Source organism: Cervus canadensis, chromosome 32 (assembly GCF_019320065.1).
Source record: "Cervus canadensis isolate Bull #8, Minnesota chromosome 32, ASM1932006v1, whole genome shotgun sequence".
Taxonomy (NCBI): Eukaryota; Metazoa; Chordata; class Mammalia; order Artiodactyla; family Cervidae; genus Cervus; species Cervus canadensis.
Window position 1 is genome coordinate 29,659,243 of NC_057417.1, and position 23,468 is coordinate 29,682,710.

General features: G+C 41.1%; 1 protein-coding gene and 1 non-coding gene across 7 annotated transcripts; one reads left to right on the forward strand and one right to left on the reverse strand.

Moving 5' to 3' along the window:
* Positions 1 to 15: 15 nt before the first annotated feature.
* On the forward strand, positions 16 to 23,464 carry ZCWPW1 (zinc finger CW-type and PWWP domain containing 1). Of its 6 annotated transcripts, none has more exons than XM_043455413.1 (18): positions 16 to 45; positions 147 to 253; positions 7,611 to 7,672; positions 8,424 to 8,674; positions 9,151 to 9,229; positions 10,069 to 10,162; positions 10,458 to 10,615; positions 10,814 to 10,936; positions 16,095 to 16,211; positions 16,925 to 17,045; positions 17,883 to 17,958; positions 18,366 to 18,470; positions 19,674 to 19,757; positions 20,361 to 20,427; positions 20,839 to 20,939; positions 21,761 to 21,821; positions 22,266 to 22,424; positions 22,993 to 23,464. In XM_043455413.1, exons 3-18 carry the CDS (start codon positions 7,645 to 7,647, stop codon positions 23,292 to 23,294), a joined length of 1,926 nt encoding a protein of 641 aa, XP_043311348.1. In that variant the 5' UTR covers positions 16 to 45; positions 147 to 253; positions 7,611 to 7,644; the 3' UTR covers positions 23,295 to 23,464. The 6 variants fall into 6 exon arrangements, with proteins under 6 accessions (XP_043311348.1, XP_043311346.1, XP_043311351.1 ...); XM_043455415.1 differs by lacking the exon at positions 16 to 45 and adding an exon at positions 1,954 to 1,970 and having other exon boundaries at positions 68 to 165; XM_043455411.1 differs by having other exon boundaries at positions 31 to 165.
* Positions 15,588 to 15,692, reverse strand: LOC122433638. The gene has a single exon (XR_006267134.1). It is a non-coding gene; the product is annotated as a U6 spliceosomal RNA (small nuclear RNA).
* Positions 23,465 to 23,468: the final 4 nt, after the last annotated feature.

A 23,468-nucleotide genomic window follows, 5' to 3' on the forward strand; every position in this document is an offset into this window, starting at 1 on the left:
ATGCGCATTAGCCCTTCGAGCACGCCGCCGGAGGAGGTGGAGCTTGTGAGTGGCCTCGCGCCTTTCCTTGGTGGCGGGAAAGCTGGTTGGAGGTTTGCGCGGCTGGTAGAATCGCTGCAATAACTCTGTCTGCTCCTCACCCTTAGGTCCTCTACGCTCCAGAAGGTAGTTGATGTTTTTCCGCTTGCATCTGAAGGTTCTAGGCTTGGCCAGTCTTGGCACCTGTCGCCTGAGGAAAAGTTTTCTCCTCAGGGTGATGTCTTATCCCTCTCCTCAGAATGTCTAACCGCAGACTTGCTCCTAAGAGAAAACCAAAACTAGCTCAGTATTATGGTGGGCAATGTCGAGCTGAGCGAGAATGAGGATCCTGGTGCTCCGTGGGTTGGGGGTGGGAATGGGGAGGGGGAGCTGAGGGGAAATTGTCTCATGGGGGGTTTGTTGATGGAGAGGAGAGGTTAGAGAGCCGCTGTTTTACCCTTAGAGAGGAGTCATGGGCTTTTGGCTCTGTGGTACCTCCGGTCTGAATTGCTGTGCTTTTAAGAGAGAATTGGTGAGGAAAGAGAAAAAATGTGGGTGTCTCCAAGTTCTTCCCTCTGTTTTTAAAAGTGGGAAAAGTGAGATTAGGTCTTTTATCGTTCCAAATCTTGGCATTCTGTGAGGGGAAATGGTGCAGTGGTCTGGGAGTTCGTGGGCATGGCCCCTTGGAAAGCAACACAAAATGGCTTGTTTGAGGTTGGCATTATTCCAGGCACGTGTGGAAGCTTTTCAGTGGTTAGATAGAAAGGGTCTGAACCAAGGTCAGGGTACTAAAGAGTCTGTCTTGGTGATAATTGGCCGTGACTCTCTGCTTCCTTGCACTCCCTGAACTTTAAGCTTTAGTCACCATTAATTTATGAGATTCCGTAAAAGGTTTTACTTCAAGTAGTTATGACAGTAAATGTCTTGTTTCATTGCTAAGCCGTGTCAGACTTTTTTGCAACCCCATGAACTGTAGTCTGCCAGGCTCCTCTGCCCGTGGGAGTTACCCCACAAGGATACTGGAAGGATACCGCAAGGATAGTGGGTTGCCATTTCCATTTCCAGGGGATCTTCCCGACCCAGGGATCAACTCACCTCACCTGCATTGGCAGGTGGGTTCTTTACCACTGAGCCATCAGGGAAGCCCCAAATGTCTTGTTAGGCAGCCTAGTATGGGTAATAAGGGTAGCTGGGATCAGTTTTTTCCTTTTGTCTTGTTAAAAGTTTAGAATCATGCTTGCTGAACTCACATGAGAGAAGGAAGGAAGAAAGAACAAACTTACTGATGGAGGCATGAAAATAAGCAGGAATCTACATACCATCAGACATTAAGACAAAAAGAAATCCAACTCCAGCTTAAAGGAGAGTTAAAATATAGTCTTTATCTTATTATTTATTTTTTTGAGAGTTATATTTTATTTGGTGGACATACTGAGGAACTCAAGCCTGGGAGGCAGCATCTCAAGTAACCCTGAGAAAAGTGCTTCCTCTGAATATATAATCTTTTTTTATTTTGCAATATATATATTTACATGTTTTGATCATTGTCTAACTACTCCCACTAGAATGTCAGCTCAGTAAGAATAGAAACTTGATCTTTTTTTTTCTCTGCTCAAAATATAGTTTTTAAATACAATTTTTTGAGGCCCACAGAGTCTGTGTTAGAGGGCAATTCTAAAGGGTTTATTTTTGTCCTCTTAGACCAAGGATTCCAGGGACAATATAAAGAGGGAGTAATTGGATACTTGGGAGAAATTTGTGAACACATTCCGAGTGGGAGGAGGAGGATTAAGGCTTTCTGAAAAATATTGACAAGACTGAATTAAGTTATTTAGCTAAGTCAGTTCTCAAACATTTTGGTCTTGGAATCCCTTTATTTTTAAATTAAATTTACTTATTTATTTTTGTCTCTTCTGGATCTTCATTGCTGCACAGGCTTTTCTCTGGCAGTGGTGAGCAGAGGCTACTCTCTAGTTGTGGTGTGTGGGCTTCTCACCGAGACGGCTTCTCTTGTTGTGGAGCAGAGGCTCACTAGTTGTGGTGCAAATGCTTAGTTGCTCGTCCGCATTTGGGATCTTCCAGGATCAAGGATTGAATCTTAGTCTCCTGCATTGGCAGGCAGATTCTTTACCACTGAGCCCCCAGGAAAGCCCTGGAATCCTTTTTAAAAATTTATTTTTAAGTTATGTTTTAAAAGTTTTTTTTGGTTGTTGTTGTTTGGCTGCATGGGGTCTTTGTTTCTGCATGTGGGCTTTCTCTAGTTGGGGCAGCAGGAGCTACTCTCCAGTTGCGATGCATGTGTTTCTCTTTGCGGTGGCTTCTTGTGTTGCAGAACGTGGGCTCTGGGGTACCTGGGCTTCAGCAGTTGTGGCTCTTGGACTCTAGAGCATGTGCTCAGTAGCTGTGGTGTATGGGCTTAGTTGTCCCACAGCATGTGGGATCTTCCCAGACCAGGGATCAATCCTGTGTCCACTGCACTGGCAGGCAGATTCTTAACCACTGAACCTCTAGGGAAGTCCTCTGAGAATCCTTTTATACTCTTAAAAATTTTGAAGGACTCCAAAGATTGGTTTATATCTCTTTACCTGTGCAGTGATACTTAAGTATTAGAAATTAAACTGAGAAAAATTAGTCTATTGACTAATTTTAAAATGATGATAATAAACCATTTACATAATGTAGATAACATTTAAATGAAAATATATTTTCCTAAGTGAAAGAAAATTTAGTATGAAGAATGGTGTTATTTTACATTTCTGCACATCTCTCACATGTCTGGCTTAAGAGAAAACAGCTGGATTTTCATCTGTTTCTGAATTCAATGTGTTGTGATATCTTGTTTTGGTTGAAGAATATGAGAAAACCTAACACAGATAAATAGTTGGAGATCTGGTGAGCTAGGTGATTTCACTTTCTAATCAGTGTGATGATTTTTGGTGTTCTAAATGAAAGAAAACTATTTTTTGGAACACCTCATTCACCTTCCCTTGGGTCCCTTTATTACTTCTAAGTTATTTCCCCCTCCTTATTCACCTTTCTTTCTTATGTTAGTTGAGGAGTTAGGATCTGGTTATGGAATTTCTTTTACTTTAACATTTAAAGCTTTATTGGATTTTTTCCCAATATTTTTCATCTAAGGTAAGAAAAGAGAAACTAAAATCTCAAATGTTATTCCTGGGTTTAGAGCCCCCAGTCATTTTGTAGCTGGCCAGATAAAAGTTGGTGGTATTTTATATTTATTAACTATCTTTAAAATTGTCTTACTCTCTCTGAGGTGGATTTCAGTATTCATTATTGTGGAAGAAAATACTTCATCTGAAACAGAGGAGCAGAGACTTATCAGACAGTGACTTCCAAACTTTCCCTTCTCTATTGATCAGGATAGAGATTTTCTTTAAAAAGTAATGTTTTTCATCACACCCTCACTCTGCATGCGTGTTCAGTCATGTCTGACTCTTTGGGATCCTATGGACTGTAGCCTGGCAGGCTTCTCCATCTATGGAATTATCTGGGCAAGAACACTGGAGTGGGTTGCCATTTTCTTCTCCAGGGAATCTTCCTGATCCAAGGATCGAACCCACATCTCCTTTGTCTCCTGCACTGCAGGCAAATTCTTTACTGTTTGAGCCATAAGGAAAGTTTATATATTTACTACATCTTATTAACTCAACAGTGATCACAATTTTATCTAGTTGGTTGGGGCTTCAGTAACACACTTTGGCCTAGAGAGGTCAGTATAGGTTTAGATAATGATTTAAAGCTAACTTGGAAAAATTTTGCCTCTTTAGGTTGATCAAAATACTCTTTTTAAAATTTTATTTTAAAAATAGAATTAAAAAATCACTTTGAAATGACAGTCTATGTATAAAATACTAGATTTACACAAGAGGCTACAGTAGAGAGCTTGTTTCCACCCTCAGCTACCTGTTACCACTCCACTGAGACATTTTTGTCAATTTCTTGTGTGTTCTTCCAGAGATAGTTAATGGACACTCAAACATATTGTATAGATGAACATTTTTAAAAAATCAAATTTTGTCATCTCAAGTACACTAATTTCATTTTGCAGTCCTCGTTTGGTATAGTTTTGTAATTCTGATTATCTTCATAGGGACTTCTCATAGTCATTTTTGGAATTTTAGAGTCTGGGAGAAGATATGTTTGTCATTTATTATTATTATTCCCTTTATGGCCTAATTTTATACACTTTGTAGCTTTTATTTAGGACTATCATGAAGAAGGAGACCAGTTTGCTGTAGTGATTCTCCTCCAATTTCCTACTTGCTTTTTCTTTCACTGTCAAATAAGTTTGGGAGTTGGCGGTGAAAAGTTAAGATGGAAACTGATAAAATGTGCCCCTTAAATTGGGCTTTCCTGGTGGCTCAAATGGTAAAGAATCTGCCTGCAGTGTGGGAGACCCAGGTTCGATCCCTGGGTTGGGAAGATCCCCTGGAGAAAGGAATGGCAACCCACTCCAGGATTCTTGCTAGGAGAATTTCATAGACAGAGGAGCCTGACGGGCTATGGTCCATGGGGTCACAAAGAGTCAGACACAACTGAACGACTAACAGACACTAGACGAGTATAAACGAAAAAGAATTACTGCAAACCAGCACATATCAATTATTTGCATTTATGGAATTAAGAAAAGGAGCAGAAAAATACCAAAGAATTGTTAAAAGACTTTATTTTCAGCCATGCTGTGGCCACACTAAGTCAAGTCCCCAGTAACTTTTGAATTCATCTTGGAATCTGGAGGGTGGAATTCTACACCCTGAGCAACTGAGTGTTTAAGTTGACCATTTGAGGGTCATAAAATTTTCAGCCCCTTTAGAGAGAAAAATATACAAATCCAAAGATCCATTTTATGCAACTTTTGGATCTCTCTCTTTTTTATTATTACTTATTCATTTTCTTTGTTTCTTTGTCTTTGTTGTTGCTCAGACTTTTCTCTAGTTGTAATGAGGGGAGGCTACTCTCTAGTTGTGCACAGGCTTCTCACTGTAGCAGCTTTTCTTGTTGCAGAGCACAGGCTCAAGGTGTGGGGGCTTCAGTAGTTGCAGCGCGTGGGCTCAGCAGTCGTAGCCCCCATGCTCTGGAGCACGGGCGCAATAGTCCTGGCACATGGGCTTAATCGGTCCATGGCATGTGGGATCTTCCCAGATAAGGGATTAAACTGATTCCTCCTGCATTGGCAGGTGGATTCTTTACCACTGTGCCACCTGGATAACCTCTTGGATCTCTTTATAGTGGGAGATAGCAGAGTTAAAGGATTGAGTTTCAGGTCCAAGGCCTTCAAAGTACTCAAAACCAACAGCCAGAAATCAGATCACTGAGAAGAATAGACTTATTATTAGAATTTAGAAGCCAAAGACCTGGATTCATCTTACTCTACCATGTATTAACTCTGAGGTTTTGGCAGACCACAGCTGGGTAGAAATAATATCAGTAGTAGAAAGTGAAAACTGGAAAATGTATAAGTTCTTGGAACATCATAAAATGAGTCTTGGCACCGTGCTGGGTCACAAATGACATACAGCTAGAGATATTAACCTCTTCAGCCTTTGGTGTGGCTGGAGGCCTCCCTCTCCCATCCCTCAGTTGTCTATGGCTGTGAACAGCCTGGTCTTTTTACTCTGGAGTACCTAGAAATATTTTCTGTGTGTTTCAGTGTTTACTTTTAGTGGATGCTTTACATGTGTGCTGTGATGTGAAAATGGGTGTGAAGTACTGAACTACTGAACCAGACTACTGGGATGTACTGTAGCACAGTTCATGACACAAACATAAATCAGACAGATTCTAATCCTGATTTTACCATTTATCAATTACTTAATATCTCTAACTCCCTCTAAGTGTCAATTTCCCCAAGTGTAAAATGGCATCAATCTCATAGATTTATTGGGAGAATTAAATGAGATGACATATTCAAAGATTATAGTCAGTGCCCAGTAAGTGTATTTATTATTAGTCACAATTTTGGTAGAAGTAATGAAATGTACGGATGTTGTTTAGAACACATCTGAGTAGATAACTACAGATAAACTATGGATATAGAATGAATATGCTAGATTCTTATTACTAGCTTCTCTGGAGACCTCTGTGTTTAGTCACTAAGTTGTGTTTGACTTTTTGTGACCCCATGGACTGCAGCATGCCAGGCCTCCCTGTCCTCCACTATCTCTTGGAGTTTGCTCAAATTCATGTCCATTGAGTCGGTAATGCTATCCAAATATCTCATCCTCTGCCACCTCTTCTCCATTTGCCTTCAACTTTCCCAGCATCAGAGTCTTTTCTAGTGAGTTGGCTCTTCACATCAAGTGGGCAAAGTATTGGAGCTTCAGTGTCAGTCTTTCCAATGAATATTCAGGGTGGATTTCCTTTAGGATTGACTGGTTTGATCTCTTTGCTGTCCAAGGGACTCTCAAGAGTCTTCTCCAACACCACAGTTCAAAAACATCTGCTGGTTACTAAATATTTCTGAGCCATGAATAAAAATTATTAATACAAGAATCTAGCACATTGGGAAATTTATTGGACTAGAAGATCTAAGTAAAAGGAAAATAATACATTATAGTGATGTTAAAAGGGGAGTTCTCTATGCATAGGGATGTCTGAAATAGGTAAGTGAATCTACAGTATATTTGTTTTGAGTATTTAGAAGAACCTTGTGAAAGGTTATTGCCCTGAAGAAAAATCTCACTGTTTAACTCCAGGACTGTCTACACCCTACTGCTGCTGCTCTACTGCTACTTTTACTTCTGGCTGTTAAAAACACATCTTGTTTTAATAAGAGGCACCAAATGGGGTTGCTTATGCTAAGCCCCTTGTCACTAAACCAAGACAACTTAATTACAGTTTTGGCTCTCTCAGAAATGGAATCTTAAACCAGTCAGTCAGGAATTGCCTGATCAGCACTAGTTGGGTAATCTGCCTGATAGACCCCAGTAATTCCTTAAAGGAAAGTAACCTTGTATAACCAATTTGCTTTTTTCTTTTTCTTTCTTTCCTTTTTTGCCTAGTATTACATCTGTGTTCCTTAGCTCTTCTGCCTGTAAGAGTGTTTAATTTTGTATAGCTCCTTGGAGCTCCTATCCTGGTAGATTCAATGCTGCCCAATTCATGAGTTGTTGAATAAAGCCAATAAGATCCTCAAAATTTACTCAGTTGAATTTTTTTTTAAACAAACCACTACCAGTATCATTTCCACCTACTTATAAGTGCCTACCTCATGTTGGACATAGTTCTAAACACTTAAAACACTAAGGACTGTTGCTCATCTTTAAAACAACTTTCATTATCCTCCAGCATGTAATTGGCATTGCCCGGGAGTAGAATTGTAGTCAATAAGGCAGAAAATGTAGGTTAGGCATCCCAGGCAAAGAGACCCTGAACCCAAGAAGGCAAGAAGAGGAGAAAGTTTAAAATCATGTTTGATCAGTACTGTGTGTGTGTGTGTATATATATACACACACACACACACACATATTTAACTGAATCACTTTGCTGTGTAGCAGAAATTAACATATCAACTATGCTTCAATAAAATAAATTTTGTTCAATCAGAGCATAACAGTTCATTTCTTTTTCAGCAGAGGCATAAAGAAAGTGTAGCTTCTGAGCTGAATGATGCCAACCTTGGAGAGTAAAGAAAGTGAGTCAAGAGTCATTCTCCTCTTCTTTCTCAGTCTTAGGTCATCTAGGCACCTTTCCCACCAAAGGGAAGCTCAGTTCATATGTATTTCATGTTCACTTTGTTAGAGTTACTGCTTTTCTAGCCACTTTGAGTGAAATATATTTGACTTAGAACAGTCTTACTCTAGAAATGTATGAGCTTGTAGGGAGAGAAGAGTCATTTAAATATTTATAAATAACTTTGAATGTGGTAAATGCCACAGGATAGATACAAAGTATTATGGAAGCTCCAGAGAAAGATAGATTTCTTATGCTTGGGAGGATCAGTACAATTTTCATTGTATCCTTTGTAGATTTTGACTAGTTTTTTAAAATTTTCCTCTAATTTCCTGTAACACTTTGTGCAAAGTTTAAAAAAAAGCAAATTTTAAAAATTTCATGTTTGAATATTTCAGTTTTCCACATACTTGTTTTTATCGCTTTTGAATTACTCAGTGTTCCTAAACCTGAAGTGCATCTGAGTTAGCTGGATAGCCTTATAAAATTACAGATTCTTGGGTCTCACTTCAGACTACTTTGTCAGGATCTTAGGGCAGGGTTGAGAAGGTGGGGGCCTGGGGAAGTTTGGTAAGGAGAGGTCTAGGAATTTGAATTTGTTAAAAGGTCTCTCCAGATAATTCTGATATTGTGAGTCAGTGGGCAATGTTTGGCCATTTCTGTGTTAGATTCCATGTTTCACAAATTACATTTGATGACAAAATTTCTTTCAGAATGTGGGAAGGGACAAAAAAATACCTTTGCCCCACCTGCACAAAAATTGCATAGCCTGAAGCCCTATAACCTTAACTCATCAAAGGAGGAGATCCTGGAGATCAGTTCCCCACAGGCAGAGGTCAGGCCAAGCCTGCTAAAGGCCGGGTTAGAGAAGAAGAAGGAGAAAACAACCACAGAGAATGGTCCAGTCAGTGGCCAGGAGATAAAAGGAAAGGCTCAAGACAGCAAGAAAGCAAAGAAAGAAAAGGTAAAAATCAAAAGGATGGCTGTAGTGGGATAGTTTCTTCTCGTCATCCAGCCTGGGCAAATAGGATCTTTCCATTTCAGAAGATATTTAAATATTTATAACATAAATTTGAATGTAGTAAATGCCACAGGGGAGATTCATCCTGTAGTTTCAGTTTTTTTTCTTGTGTGGGGGTGTGTATTTTCTTCTCAAAGAGGTAAAAAATGTTTTAATGAAAGCATTTAGCAGGGAATACTGGGCAGGTAGGGGCTGAGGTTGGATGTAGGTAAGAGTAGAAGTAGAGACTATCAATGTTTTCCTTTTCTTTGACTTCTTACTCCCAGGCTATCTGTGATAGAATTGATGGCATCTTTAGGTTGAATTCATGCTCTCAGTTTTGTGAACTTGCTGCCTCATCCAAAGGAGGCTTCCTCCTTCCTAGAGAGGAGGAATGGGGAAAGATGAGCAGTTTTTCTCCCCTACCTGTCTCTCTGCAGGAAAAATCAACTCTTACCAGTGCAGAATTTGAGGAGATTGTCCAGATTGTGCTACGGAAGTCCTTCCAGGAGTGCTTGGGTATGGCTTTTAGTGAGAGAATTTCAGTTAGGCAAAGAAATTATCTGAAGGGTGGAGTAAGTTAATAGCTTCTCTCCTTCTCTCCATCTTTCTACATAGGAAATATTAGATGAGACTTCGAAATAGTTTTAAATACTCATCTTCTATCAACAGGACTATAGCTAAACCATCTTAGACAGAAGGTATAGACTTTTAGAAAAGTAGATTACATTGACTTCAGAATATAAATATAGGCTCATCTAGATTTTTTAATGTAATTTAAATTTATTTTTATATGTTTACAATTTTCATAGAAAAGATAAATTATTTTTCCCAGATTTGAAGACCTTGGTTTCTATTTCTTGTATATTTCTATTTCCAATACTGTTTTAACATATGCTCAGGAATTTGATTTTTAGAATAAGAAACTGTATAGTATAGGCCCTGAAGCCTTCCTCCATAAGGTCTTGAGGCTAAGGGCAGTGGTTTGACATTTTCAGCTTTTCTTAGGTATACTTCCACTTCTAGAGAAAGCTTGAGGGACAAATGCTATAAAAGACGATACCTAAAATTTCTGTTATGTACACAAAATTAACATTACCTGACTATCCTAGAATAGGCAAATCGATCTGGAAAAGCTTTCAGAAAGATACACATTTGTGGTTTTTCCTGAGAATTAAAAAACTTGCAAGTTCTGTGGTATCGCAAAAGTCTAAAGGTAGGTTCTTCCAGGCAACTGATGGGAGATATGTTAATGAGAGGTTACAGTTTGGAAATAATGGAGTAGTTCTTTTCTTTAGTTGCTTCTCTGCTTATAGTATTTTGTTTTGGGAGGACGGAATCTAGCCTTGATTTTTCAGAGACTTCCTGTACCCAGCCTACAAGATGTACCCAATTAGACAAGGAACCAAGAATTGCTTCTTCTAATACTTCTGATAATAATAATGCTGATGGGTAAGTTTATCCCAGTGTGGCGAGTTGATCACAGGGTAGACTTAATACTGATAAATGATTATCCATCTATCTGTCTTTCTATCTAGATGTTTTTCATATCTTGGTAGATTTCTCTCATCTCAGGAAAGATACTTGAATTGGGAAAAATAGGCCAGTAAATGGACAAAATGACCCCAGGAGGCCATAGAGAACTTGCAAGTCTTCTGTCCTCCTAACTTTTACCCTTGGGTTTTTTCAAAAGAGGGGTACTACAAATTGCCCTTTTCTATCTTTTAATTAAAAATCTTATTTGCAGAGACAGAGTAGTGGTACCTCCTATTCTAGAGATTTCAGCCTCTCAAGAAGATGGAATAATCCCTGAGATAAAGATATCTAAGCCAGGCCAGCCAGATTCTGCATCCTCTGAGAAGAAATTCAGTAAATTCTCCTTAAGCAGAAGAAAGAAGGAAGCTCGTAAGTATAATCCGATATACTTTGACATCTGGCTCAAGTACTTATTCCATGAAATTAGGGAATGGGACAGTGGGCGTCCTGAGAATTTTCAGCCCAAGACTTAAAACTAATGAACTGCTATTCTTCTTCCTTCTTTTACTATCTACAAAGATTCTCTTCATCTCCTAACCCTACAATGTTTTTCTTTTATCTTCCCAGAAGATGAGAAAATGGAGACAGACCAAAGTGGACATGAGCACAGACAGGATGACCAACAGAAGGAAACCATTCAGGATCATTCCCAGAACAGGGACCAACAAAAAGGAGAAGGAAGTGGTTTTGGTAAGTTCAGCCGTGGTTTGACAAACCTCCTTGAACTTGAAAATTGGAGGTGGAGGAGAAGGGTAACGACGTTAGGATGTTAGAGGAAATTCTGCAAAGACTATAGTTTATCTCACACAGCTACTTGTTGAGAGGATATAGCGCTGAGGAAGAAAGAGAGCTATTTCATTCATTCAGTTATTCAGTCATGTAATCCATAGTTGTTGGAGGAAGTTTGTTTTTTGGCAGTGCTTGTGGGTTGAATTGTGATTGTAGCGAATGTGTAGGCCTCTTATTATCAGTGAACCACCCTTCCTGTTTTTTTACAGTTGCTGAGGAGAGATGGGTGCTCCTGGAGTAGGAAGTAGAAAGGGAGTATCCAGTAAATAAAATTTGCTTTAAGTTCTGTGAAGGGAAGGAAAACAATGTCCTGAGAGGAAACGGTGGAGATCTAATTAAGATAGGGTCAGTCAGAGAATGCATTTGGAAGGAAATAACATTTAAGCTGAAACCTGTAGCAAGAGTAGAAGTTAGCCAACTAAAGTGTGTAAGAGAAAGTTTTAGATAAGGTAAAGTTTGGCTTACTCTGGATGCCAGAAGAAACCTGGTACAACTGGGATTCAGGGAGCAGGGGAAGCAAGGCTGCAAAGTGGCTCTAGATTAATATAACTGTTATAGCCACGTGTTCCGGGAAACAAACTCACTCAGAAGGACAGCACAGATAGTTGAGTGCAGTTTGTTATGTTATAGCCACACTTTCCGGGAAACAAACTCACTCAGAAGGACAATGCAGATAGTGGAGTGCAGTTTATTACACCAGCGGGCCCAAGGCAGAGTCTCCTCTTAGCCAAGGATCCCGACCAGCATTTGTGAAAATCTTTTATACCCCATGTGTAAGACGTGTACGTGTCCAAACCCACTACCCCAATTCCCTTGAGACTTACATGAACAAAGGAAGGGTAAATACAACTACAGTAACCCCATCATTCATGTGTTATGTGTTCAAACAGTCAATAATCAATAAGCCCGCAGTTACATTCCAAATAGTTAATAACCGATAAGCCTGTGCTTACATTCTGATAGATAGTGTCCGGAGGCAGGGGTGATTAGTGTCTGTTTTCTCTTAGGTGATGAGTAACCTGGATATGATCTTCAAGGTTCCCCTGTCCGGAGGGGGTCTTATCCTTCCATTGTCCTTCCCGCCGGCACTAAGCAGAGAGTTCAGAGTCCACTGGAGAGGTGGCCGAGCACGATCAGCACAGACAGGCCTGAGATGGAGTCCAGGCCCTATGAATTCCTTCTTCAGTTACACCAGCGGGTCCAAGGCAGAGTCTCCCCTTAGCCAAGGACCCCAACCAGTTTTTGTGAAAACCTTATATACCCTAAGCGTATGTGCCCAAACCCACCTCCCCAAATTCCCCGAAACTAGTCTGAACAAAGGAAAAGAAAGATACAATCAAAGTTAACCCTGATTCATATGCCTTAGGCCTAGTAAACAGTGGACAATTATCAACAGGCCTGTGGTCATACCCCAGTAAACATAATAGAATGTTTTATTCTATTCGGTTCCACAGTTAATTAGGGTATTCTTTTAGGGAGGGAGAGTCTAGGTATGAGCCCTGGGGCTCTTCCATCCAGGGGCCTGGTTTTCCATTTGGTATGTCGTTTCCATAGATACTGGGCATATAGCTCAAAGTCCACAGTCCGGCCCACGATGGAGTCCTGTTTCAAGATGGAGCTTGTTTTGTCTGTTTCCTCCTTCACAAGGAGGTAGCAGTGGCTAGCTCAAAGACCATGTTACAAAGTGAGAATTTCATCTTAAGTATAGTGGGAAGCCCCTGGTGGGTTTTAACCAGGGAAGTGACATCCTCAAATTGATGTTTTAAACAGATCCTTTTGGTGATTAATTGGAGAGTGGAGTATGAGAAGTCAAGAGTAGACCAGTTAAGAAGTTAGTGCTCGGATTAAATATTTTGGTGGCTTGGATTAGGATGATGAAGGAGACAAAAAGCAAATGGTTTTAAGATATGTTTTGGAGGTAAGGTTGTCAGAACTTGGTGATGAATTGAATATTGGAAAGTGAGAGAGAGAAGAGGGTTTGAGCAGTTGTGTGAAAGGAGTGGATAAAAAGCAGTTCTGTAGGATAAGATCAAGAATTTGGGTTTGGACTCATTGGGTTTGAGATTTTTGTGAGACCTCCAAATACAGATGTCAAAGAGCGAGGTGGCCATAGGAGCTGGGAGCTCAGAACAGAGGCTACTGGCATACATCTCTGTGTTGTCAGGTATGAAAATGTGTTTCAAATGGAAGATATGGGTGAGCTGACCTCAGGAGAAAGTGCAGCATAGGAGTGAAGACCCATGGTTAGGCTTTGGGACTCCAGTTTAGAGATTGGACAGAGAATGAGGTGAACCCAATTTGGAGACTGAGGCAGGAGTTACCAGAAAAATGGGAGGGGATGGGGGAAAAGGGAGAGTGAGGGATCACAGAACCCAACGAAGCTAGTGTTTCAAAAATTAATGGTCAACTGAAATGCTCTTGACCTGTGTCTGTGACATCAGCCTTCATTAACACAGAGCCACATCTGAACTTCAGTTTTGTAACACGTCTTCTCTTCTTTCTAAGTTGTTGGAAAGGAAACTTTAAGGAACTTTATGTCTTTAAAACTGTCATAGAAATTTCATCCTAAACCATAAATATCTAGTTTTATAGCATTAGGATGATTTTTTTCCCTCACTCATTTTCTCATGAATATTTATATTTTTACAACCACCATTTATTTTCTTGATCTCTGTTCTCTTTTATGGTCCCTGGCCCTTTCTCCCACTCTTTTTTTCTAGCCTTGCCAGGTCACCTCTGTAAACATCTAAAACTGTCAGTGGCAACTGTCATTTCAAACTAATACATCATTCCCAACCAGTACTTCTTCAAAATAACTGAGAAAGTGATATATAATATGAGATATTTTGAAAGGACCCAAATGTAAGTCATCTACTTTTCTGAGGAATGATTTTGGTGGGATGGAGGGCATCCCTTATGTTTCAGCATTTAAGGTAAACTGACAGTGGGAGAGTGAACTTACTAGAGAAACATATTGGTTGATGTCGTTAACTGAATATATAGTGTACCTAGTCAGTGATTTTCTCTAGCAAAGCTCAGTTGAATGAGTGTAGGCACAGAAAAAGAGTGGGTTCATTCAGAATTGTGTTTGCCAGCTGAGTGGGGGGAAGGACAGAGGGAAAGGGAGTTGGTGATGTCTGCAAGAGAATCTAAGGAAATCAAATGTTTGTAACTATACAGAGTGAAGAAAAGAGATTGCTACTAGTTGAGAGGAAGGTGGGGCCAGTGGCTTGGAGATCTAGATAAAGTGAAAGTTGCCATGGGTTCTTGGAGCAAGGTGGACAGATGGGGCATTTTTATCAGAGAAGAGTTTAGATAAGTGATTCAGGGGAGTGTGCGGTCCCTGCAGATGACTGAGGGGGTGGCATGCAGGATGGGCATGGGTTCCTGAGGTGAAGGGGCTACTGAGGTGGCATGGAGGAGAACGTATGGGGTGCTTGTACATTACCCTTGTGGATATATGGTAATCTATGAGGGCAGGAGGCAGAGAGAAGGAAAAGACTGAACCAGATACCAGCATTGTCATTGCAAGGGAGATGAGAGGGCAGTGTAATCTCATGGCATGGACCTTAAGGGAGGGAGTGTTTTTATAGAATGGAGGATAGTAATGGTCTGCAAGTGTCAGTGGGAGGTAAGGGTGATACTGACCCCACTTTCTGGTCTGGGGGATGTGAGAAGGACAGCCTCTGCTTAGAGGGCTGCGTGGGTCAGGTGGGATCGGGTTGGGACAGCATCACCAGATTTCAAAAAGGAGGCAGTGGTTCAGAAAACAGGTTGAAGATATGTGGATTTTAGTTGCTCTTGCCTGGAATTCCAAAGAATATTAATTTCATTTTCATTTCCAGAGAATACAGTGGAAGAGTTTGGGAGGGAGAGAGGAGAGGCTGTGTGGAGCTTTGGGTCAACCTAGAAGATGTGGGGTAGAGAAAGGTGGGGATGAGAGTTTGGAATGTAATGGATAAAAAGAATGTTTGGCCTTTGAGCAGGGCCTGAAGTAAATAGTTGACTGAGAAACAATAGGCTTAAACCTGTCTTTTGGTGAGGGGTGAACTCAGAGCTCTTGGTCCCAAAGGCTGCAACTTGGTGATTTGGTGACAGGTTAATTCAAATAAGACAGGTTAGTTCAAATAGGAACTCTGGATGCTGTGCACAAAAGAGATGCTGGTCAGTCCTTCGGAAGAACTTTTTTTGTTTTTTAATTAATTAAATTTTTTATTGAAGGATAATTGCTTTACAGAGTTTTGCTGTTTTCTGTCAAACCTCAACATGAATCAGCCATAGATACACATATATCCTCTCTCTTTTAAAACTCCCTCCCGTCTCCCTCCCATCCCACCCCTCTAGGTTGATACAGAGCCCCTGTTTGAGTTTCATGAGCCATACAGCAAATTCCCTTTGGCTATCTATTTTATATATGGTAATGTAAGTTTCCACGTTACTCTTCCCATACATCTCACCCTCTCCTCTCTTCTCCCCATGTCCATAAATCTATTCTCTATGTCTGTTTCTCCATTGTTGCCCTGCAAATAAATTCTTCAGTACCATTTTTCTAAAAAAACTGGAATGCTTCACAAATTTGCGTGTCATCCTTGTGCGGGGGCCATGCTAATCTTCTTTGTATCGCTCCAGTTTTAGTCTATGTGCTGCTGAAGCGCACACAGTCATTCAGGAGAACTTTTTAGGAGTGACATGCCAGCCAGGAAATGAGGCAGTAGCCGGAAAGATGCCAGGCAGCCTTTTAAAGAAATGTCAATACAGGAAACACTCCTTTCTGCCCTGGGGGAGAAGAGATGATAGCATGGTTCAGGAGAAAGACTGGGATGTGAGACCTGGGTTCTAAGTTCAGCTTTGCCAACAATTTAGACTGATCTTTAGCAGTCAATTCTCTCCTCCAAGCTTTTGGTTTTACTGTTTATAAGTCAGGGCTTGAACAAGTTGATCTCTAGGGCTGTGTGTTTCTGGCAGCAGTGGCGGTGGCAGGGAGTATATTGATTTTAATTAAATAGAAGAAGGAAGAAGATTTTTGAGTCTCTTATTTCAGGTTTCTTTGCTGTGACAGGTCAATGTCTAGTCTGGGTCCAGTGTTCCTCCCCAAACTGTGAGAAATGGAGGCGGCTACATGGGAACATTGACCCCTCAATCCTCCCAGATAATTGGTCCTGTGACCAGAACACAGGTAAAATGGAAATTTCTTTTCAGTTTTTATATTCCTGTCTTTCTTTCCCTGCTTTTGCTTTAGATTAAATATGACAAAAGTATAGCTATAACTCCAGGGGTCCTTGTAGTTAGTGTTGGGGGAGAGGTGGGGATCTTGCTGTCTTTTCAGAATGAATTCGGCATAAAGGGATAGAGGAAGACACTCTGAAGAGTAGGGAGGGTCCTGGAATCTAAATGATTGTTCTGAGTAAATCTAAACAATTGTTCTGAGCAAAAGTCTGACTAGACTTTTGGTATTGGGTTGGTATGGGATATATGAGGAAAAGCCAGTAAGAGAGATTCAGTAGCTTAGAATTCTAGAATGTTTGAAACTACTTAAAAAAGATTATGAAGATCTAGTCTAGCCCAACTATTTTACAGGTGAGAAAACAATATTGGAGAGATTATCTTCATGATGTTACACAGATGGAAGCAGGGTCAGACATGTGGGATGTAGGTGGAAGTTTGGGATCTCTTTCTACAGAACATAATGAGCCAACACTCCGGCTTCTCCTAGCTCTAGCTGCATTTCTTTCAAGAACCGTTTTTCATCCTCCAGGCCCATCTCCCAGGTGTCCTTTTGGTCCTACCTGCTGCACATAACAATGTCTTTTTGACCTCTCCTCTGCCCTCATCCAGATTTTCACTTCATGAGGCTCTTTCTTTCCCTGCACTCCTCCTCTCTTTTGGCAGACTTGCAGTATAATCGCTGTGATATCCCTGAGGAGACCTGGACTGGTCATGAAAGTGATGTGGCCTATGCCTCCTACATCCCAGGATCCATCATCTGGGCCAAGCAATACGGCTACCCCTGGTAGGGTGCCATGGTAGAGTCAGAGCATCCTTCATAAACTTGAGAGTGGTAGATTCAGGCAGAGAGGGAAGAAAATGAAAGGGGTTTATAATGGAAATATTACCTACCTAGAAAGAGCATGGGTGAGGGAGAATATAAAGTACTAATCTTGGAGGCTTTGAAAGAGTGATTTCTAGAGATTTCATGGTGGACGTGGTATCTTCCTGGGAAAAAGGGTCAGCCAGTTCTACCCTGAATGGGTAGAAAGAGATGAGTGGCTCTAAGATTTTTTTTAGACATTAGGAAAGGAGAGATATACAAAGTAAAGAGAAAAAAGGGAAGGGTGGAATAGTTTCTTCTTTGGAGGTATCCCAAGTCAGAAGATTTTTGTTCTCGGGGTTGCCAGGAGGCCTAGAAGATAAGATATTCTTTAGTAGGAAGATTCTGAGCTTCTTTGTACATTGATGGAAGTTACCTCAGTCATTTGGTAGTGACCACTGTGGAGGGATGACAGAGGGTCTATTTCGGGGATCCTTTATTTGCAAAACATACTGCCATTTTATGTGCTAAGTCACTTCAGTTGTGTCCTGACTCTGCAACCCTATGGACTGTAGCCCACCAGACTCCTCTGTCCATGGGATTCTCCAGGCAAGAATACTAGAGTAGGTTGCCATACCCTCCTCCAGGGGATCTTCCCAACCCAGGGATCGAACCCAGGTCTTCAGCATTGCAGGTGGATTCTTTACCATATGAGACACAAGGGAAGCCCAGTGCCCTTTTATGTACATGTATATTGATGAGTTTGTGTTCTGTTCATCTAACCCCTTCTCTTCCGTCCCCTACACCCATCTTCTCCAGGTGGCCAGGCATGGTAGAACCTGATCCTGACCTGGGAGAATATTTTCTTTTTGCTTCTCATCTTGATTCCCTGCCGGTGAGTTTTCCTGGTTCAGGGTGGGTCAGTGCTCAGGGCAAAGTAATGAACAAATCCATCCTAACAGATGTACAGAGTTAGAAATACAGACACAGCCAGCAGACACAAGCAGAAACAGATACTTAGCTAGAGTGACAAATGGATATATAAACAAACAAATATCTAATTAAATATTTATTAATTACTAGGACATTTGTGATTTTGACAAATAGGCTTTGGTTAGGACATCTGAGGTCAGGATGGAAGAACAATGGAATCAGGTGGTATAGGTGGGTCAGGCTTAAAGGAACAGACAAGGCCCAGCACTTCCTTTCTTATGAATTCTCAGCTCTTCTGCCTTTTCCTGGCTAGTGGGTCAAAGCAAGGAGGAGGACAAGAGGCTATAACAAAGCTACCTTTTATTACAGTCCAAGTACCATGTGACATTTTTTGGAGAAACAGTCTCTCGTGCTTGGATCCCAGTCAGCATGCTAAAGAACTTCCAGGAGCTGTCCCTGGAGCTAAGTGGACTGGTAAGCAACCTCCAGGGATCAGTTGTGATATAGGGAACTTGAGAAACAAAATCTTCCCTTTATTAAATGTGATTTTTCCCAGAGGAAGCTATGCCAAGAGGAAGTCGCATGTCTGACCAAGTATGCCAGGGTGAGGTTATTCATGAGGAACACTTCTTTCTACCATGATTGCAACAGGAAAATGATTTTTCTTAGTTTCATTCCCTGTCTGCAGATAGAGGGCCTTCATGAAGACCATGGTTTTCTGCAGGTTAGCCCAAGCAAGTATGATAGAAATGAAGGCACAGATTAACTCAGGGTTTCTCAGTCTCAACACTATTGACATTTTGGGTCAGATAATTTTCTATTATGAGGGGCTGTCCTAGGCATTGTAGGATATTTAGCAGCATCCATGGGCTCTAATGGCATCTAGCCAGTAGTAGCCCTCACCCTAGTTGTGACAACCAGAAAATTTCTAGACATTGTCAAATGTCTTCTGGGAGAAAAGTCTCCCCTGGTTGAGAACCACTGAAGTAACTAAATGATATTTCCTCCTGGAATTCTCCAGGCAAGAATACTGGAGTGGGTAGCCATTCCCTTCTCCAGGGGATCTTCCTAGCACAGGAATTGAGCCCAGGCCTCCAGGAATTGAATCCAGGCCTCTGCATTGCAGGCAGATTCTTTACGATCTGAGCCACCAGGGAAGCTCAAGAATACTGGAGTGTGTTGCCTATCCCTTCTCCAGGGGGTCTTTCTGACTCAGGAATTAAACCAGGGTCTCCTGCATTGAGGCAGATTCTTTACCAGCTGAGCTACCAGGGAAGCCCATAATCACTTTGGGCCTTACCAATAATGCCGAGGAGCTCAGGGACCTTAGATAATCAGGCCGTGAGTATTAAATCAAGCAGCTGGATATAAAGAAACTTGTGAAAAGCTTAAAAGTGCAGTCATCTGAACTTCTTTAATTTTGCCTTTACAAATTTCCATGGGCTTTACTTTGGAGAGGATGCCAAAATGTTGGTTGAAAATATTGCTAGAAATTGATGAAAGGTTTGTTTTGGTACAAGGGAGGGTTGTGTTTCTGAGCTCAAAAGATTAAGAATAGGAGTATCATATCAATACCAGGAAGTAGAAATAAATGTAAAGATAATGTCTGGTGAGTAACAGTATGTTGGAGTCACTTCCCTAATGTTTATCACTGACTCTAATCTTCTTTTATTTCAGAGAAAGTGCAAGAATAAGGACTGCATCCAGAAACTGGGGTTAGCCGTGATGATGGCTCAAAAGGCAGAGCAGATCAGTATTCAGGTGGGAAAGTTTAGATCACATACCTCCTTCTCTTTGGGACTTGGGATGCAAAACAAGTCATACAGTCCCTCCTGTAGAAAATTGGCTCTCCTTCCCTCTTACACAGTCTTAGTTCTAGAACTAGTCTTTTCCTCCCAGGCCAAGTTCCCTTGACTGTTTAAACCATCCATTGTTTTCCCTACCCTTGGACAAATGGAATTTTTTCTCTGTCCAAACAGAGGCAGTTTGTGGTAGAGGGAATACCACCACCCATTTAACTTCAGGTCTCAGGTGTACGTACCTTATTCTGTGGGGTTAGATTTTACCCGCAAATCCTGCCTTTGGGTAGGGGGTGGAGAATAACAAACAGTTAATTTCCTCTTCCCAGCTATTAACTGAATTATAAACAAAATGGAAAAAGAAGTTATAATAATATTGTATAATGTTATAACATGCTATAGTAGTTAAGCTCTACAAAAATTTAGATAAACCTAATGTGAAGTTTCAAGTGAAAATGGTGTGGAATATGAATACAAACTCTATAACTAGAAACCTTGAAGACAGGAGGCAAAACTAGCCCCTGGGAGACTAGTGGATGATGCTTTTGTTTCTTGGTTCCTTCAGGAGCGGGTTAACTTGTTTGGTTTCTGGAGCCGATACAGTGGACCTGACGATAGTGGGGAAGAAAAAGGTAGGATAAGTAGGCGGCTAAGGACCAGAGAGGGATAGAAGGGATTCCTTCATGAGCGCAGCTACTGAAGCTTTTATTTTATATCCAGTGCCGTCAACCTAGTTCTGGATTCTATAATAGGAGGCTTTACATAAATGCTGTTGAGCAAATGTCTGGGATAGATGGATGGACACATGGGTAGTGAGAGGAATGGAGAAAAAAGGGAGTAGGAAGGGAGAGTGCATGTTGACTAGTGAAAGGACTTGGAAGAGGGTAGAACCGTGATAATCTGGCATCAGATTTTATGGAGAAATTTTGACTTGGATATGAAAGACAGTGTTGGAAGATTGATTTTCTGGGATTAGCTCCACTAACTCATCACCTATTTTATTAGATAAATTATTTAACCTTTCTTTCCTATTCCTGTTCTAGACTTACTGCTCTCTGGGGCTAGCAGCTTAGATTCCTGCTTGGAGAAAGAAAAGAAAGAGCCAGAGTTGGAGGAGGATGAAGACGAGGAGCAAGATAAAACAGTAAGATTGATCTTGGGGATTCCTTTGAGGAGATTGCTTTAGGGCATCTGGTTAGCATGGATTTGTATTTTCTAAGGAACTGTCCTGTGCTTGCATCAGGGTAGCCCTGATGGACTGGTTTTCTGTCTTAGGACTCTTCAGGGAAGAAGAGCTTCTGTCCTCAGTTATTCTAATACCTCATATCTCTAGGAACTTATTTTTTGATGATAATCTCATTTCCCACTGTAGTTCTTTGGTTCTTACTGGAGCAATTTTACAGAATAGCAGTTTGCCTCTCTTTACTTTCTTCCCTGTGTGGACACTTAGGATATTCATTATTTTATTTCCTTAGTCTCTTTTCAGGCATATGAAATATAGATATTTTTCATCTTTAAAGACTTTTTAAGAGCAGTCTTAGGTTTGCAGTAAAATTGAGAGGAAGGTACAGAGAGTTTCCATGTACCTCCTGCCCCCACACATGTATAGTCTCCCCTGTTATCAACATCGTCCACCGGAGTGGTGCATTTGTTTGCAGTTGATGAACCTATTCAGTCCATTGACACATCATAATCATGCAGAGTCCATCGTTTACATTAGGATTTTCTCCTGGTAGTGTATATTCTATGGACTTGGACAAATGTGTAGTGACACGTATCCATCATGGTATCATATACTGGTACAGAATAACTTGCTGGGATTTTGACTGAAGTTAGATAGATTTTGTAGATCAAACTGGGTAGAATTAGCATCTGGAACTTCCTTAAGTACACCCATCATTTCTGTAGCATCCTACTCTATTAAATCACAATTATATGACTTCATTTATATTTTATTTTTCTCAGGATCCAACTTTGCCTAATCCCAAGTCAGCCAAAATTCAAACAAAAAAACCCAAGGCAAGAGGTAAGCAGGATAATTGGAAACGAGACGTGTTCCTGTTAAGGCAGGGCAGAAGCAGAAAGTGCGAGGGGTCTGCAGGTGACTGGGCCTTACTGACCTCTCGGCTCCAGAACCTGAGAAAATGGGCAAGACTCATGCTAATGTGATCAGGGAATCTGTAGCTTCTCACTTCTGTGAGTTGAATTACAAAATCTTAGGTTAAAGGTGGAATGAATATTTTAAATTCTTAGCCAAGAAGGATGACTTCTTGGAGAAGGCAGGTTTTGAGGTGAACTATAAAGAGAAGAAGACCCAGGGGGAAAGAAAAGAAATATTTGGGGGAAAAGAAAGGAACCAGAAGGACTCACTAGATTGAAAATGAGCAGAAGACACAGGGCAAAGACTGGATGTTTGGAGTTTGTGGACCCTAGCCACACTGTCACTCAGAAATAAACCGATGTCCTTTAGGATTGGGGGTTGGGAGTGATGCCGGTGGAGCAGATGGACAAGATGGGACCCTGAAAAGGAGAACAACAAAGAGACCTCTGTTAAACGAACCTGCACCTCCACCTGTGCCCATAATAGGAAGGAAAAAAGGGCATGGAAATTCAGGACCTGAGCAGCCGGGTAAGACTCAGACTTGGGGACTGTGGGGAGGGAGACTCACGTCTGCAGGTTTCCTCCTTTGATAGTTCCTTAAAACTTCCACAGCTTTTCATTATTTTGGAGAAAAAACAAAAACAAAACAAAAAACACACAAAAGTTTGGCCAGAAGGGCATCATCTAAATCACAGAACACAACACACACTGTAGAAACATCTTATGGTTATTATTTGATTTTATTCAGGGACATACAGGGACACAAGAATGGTAAGGAGGTAGAAGTAACATTTATTGGTGTTTTTGTGGGCCGGCTGGGTAGATACTTCACACCGTCCCTTTAGTTCTTTCAGTGTCTCTGTCACTGGGTATTTACCATTTTAAGGATAAGGAGACTGAGGTTCAAAGGGTTTAAAGTTTTCTCAAGGTCCATGGATCCAAGTCTTTCTGATTCCAAACCCCATTTTCTTTCTATAAAGAAAGGTCATCTTTTCCCAGAGATTGTTTTGGAAATAGAAGGTTTAGGAGTTGGACTTATACAAGGTGAGGACAGATGACCCGATAAGACTCTCAGTTTTGTCACTTTTTCATTTAGACCCTAAGAAAAAATTTAAAGCTCCCCAAAGCAAAGCCCCAGTAAGCAGCCTATCTGAAGAAAAAGAAGCTAGACTAGTGCCAGAAGTCCTGACCCCACCAGCTGCTCGTGGGGCCTGTCTTGGTGGGGAAGAGGGGCCTGAACCCCAGGATGCTGGAAGTGTCCCTTCTGATGATGGAGCCTCCAGTGACCTGGATTTGGACCAGCTCATGGAAGATGTTGGAGAAGAGCTGGAGCCGAGGGAGGAGCCGCAGCACAGAGTTGACACAGGGGAGCTCACTGTGGCCTTCTGTGAGGAATAGCTGTGGACTTGTGCCTCCTTCCTTCTCTGTCACTCCTTCCTGGGTGAAGAGCCTCTCAGGATCCCCAAGAAGCTGATAAGTGTTGGGGTTGTTCATTGGCTGTGAGCTTACTTGGCTAAAGCCAGAGTTGTGCAGTTTATGTTAATAAACCAGGTTACTGGTTTACTTGGTTTG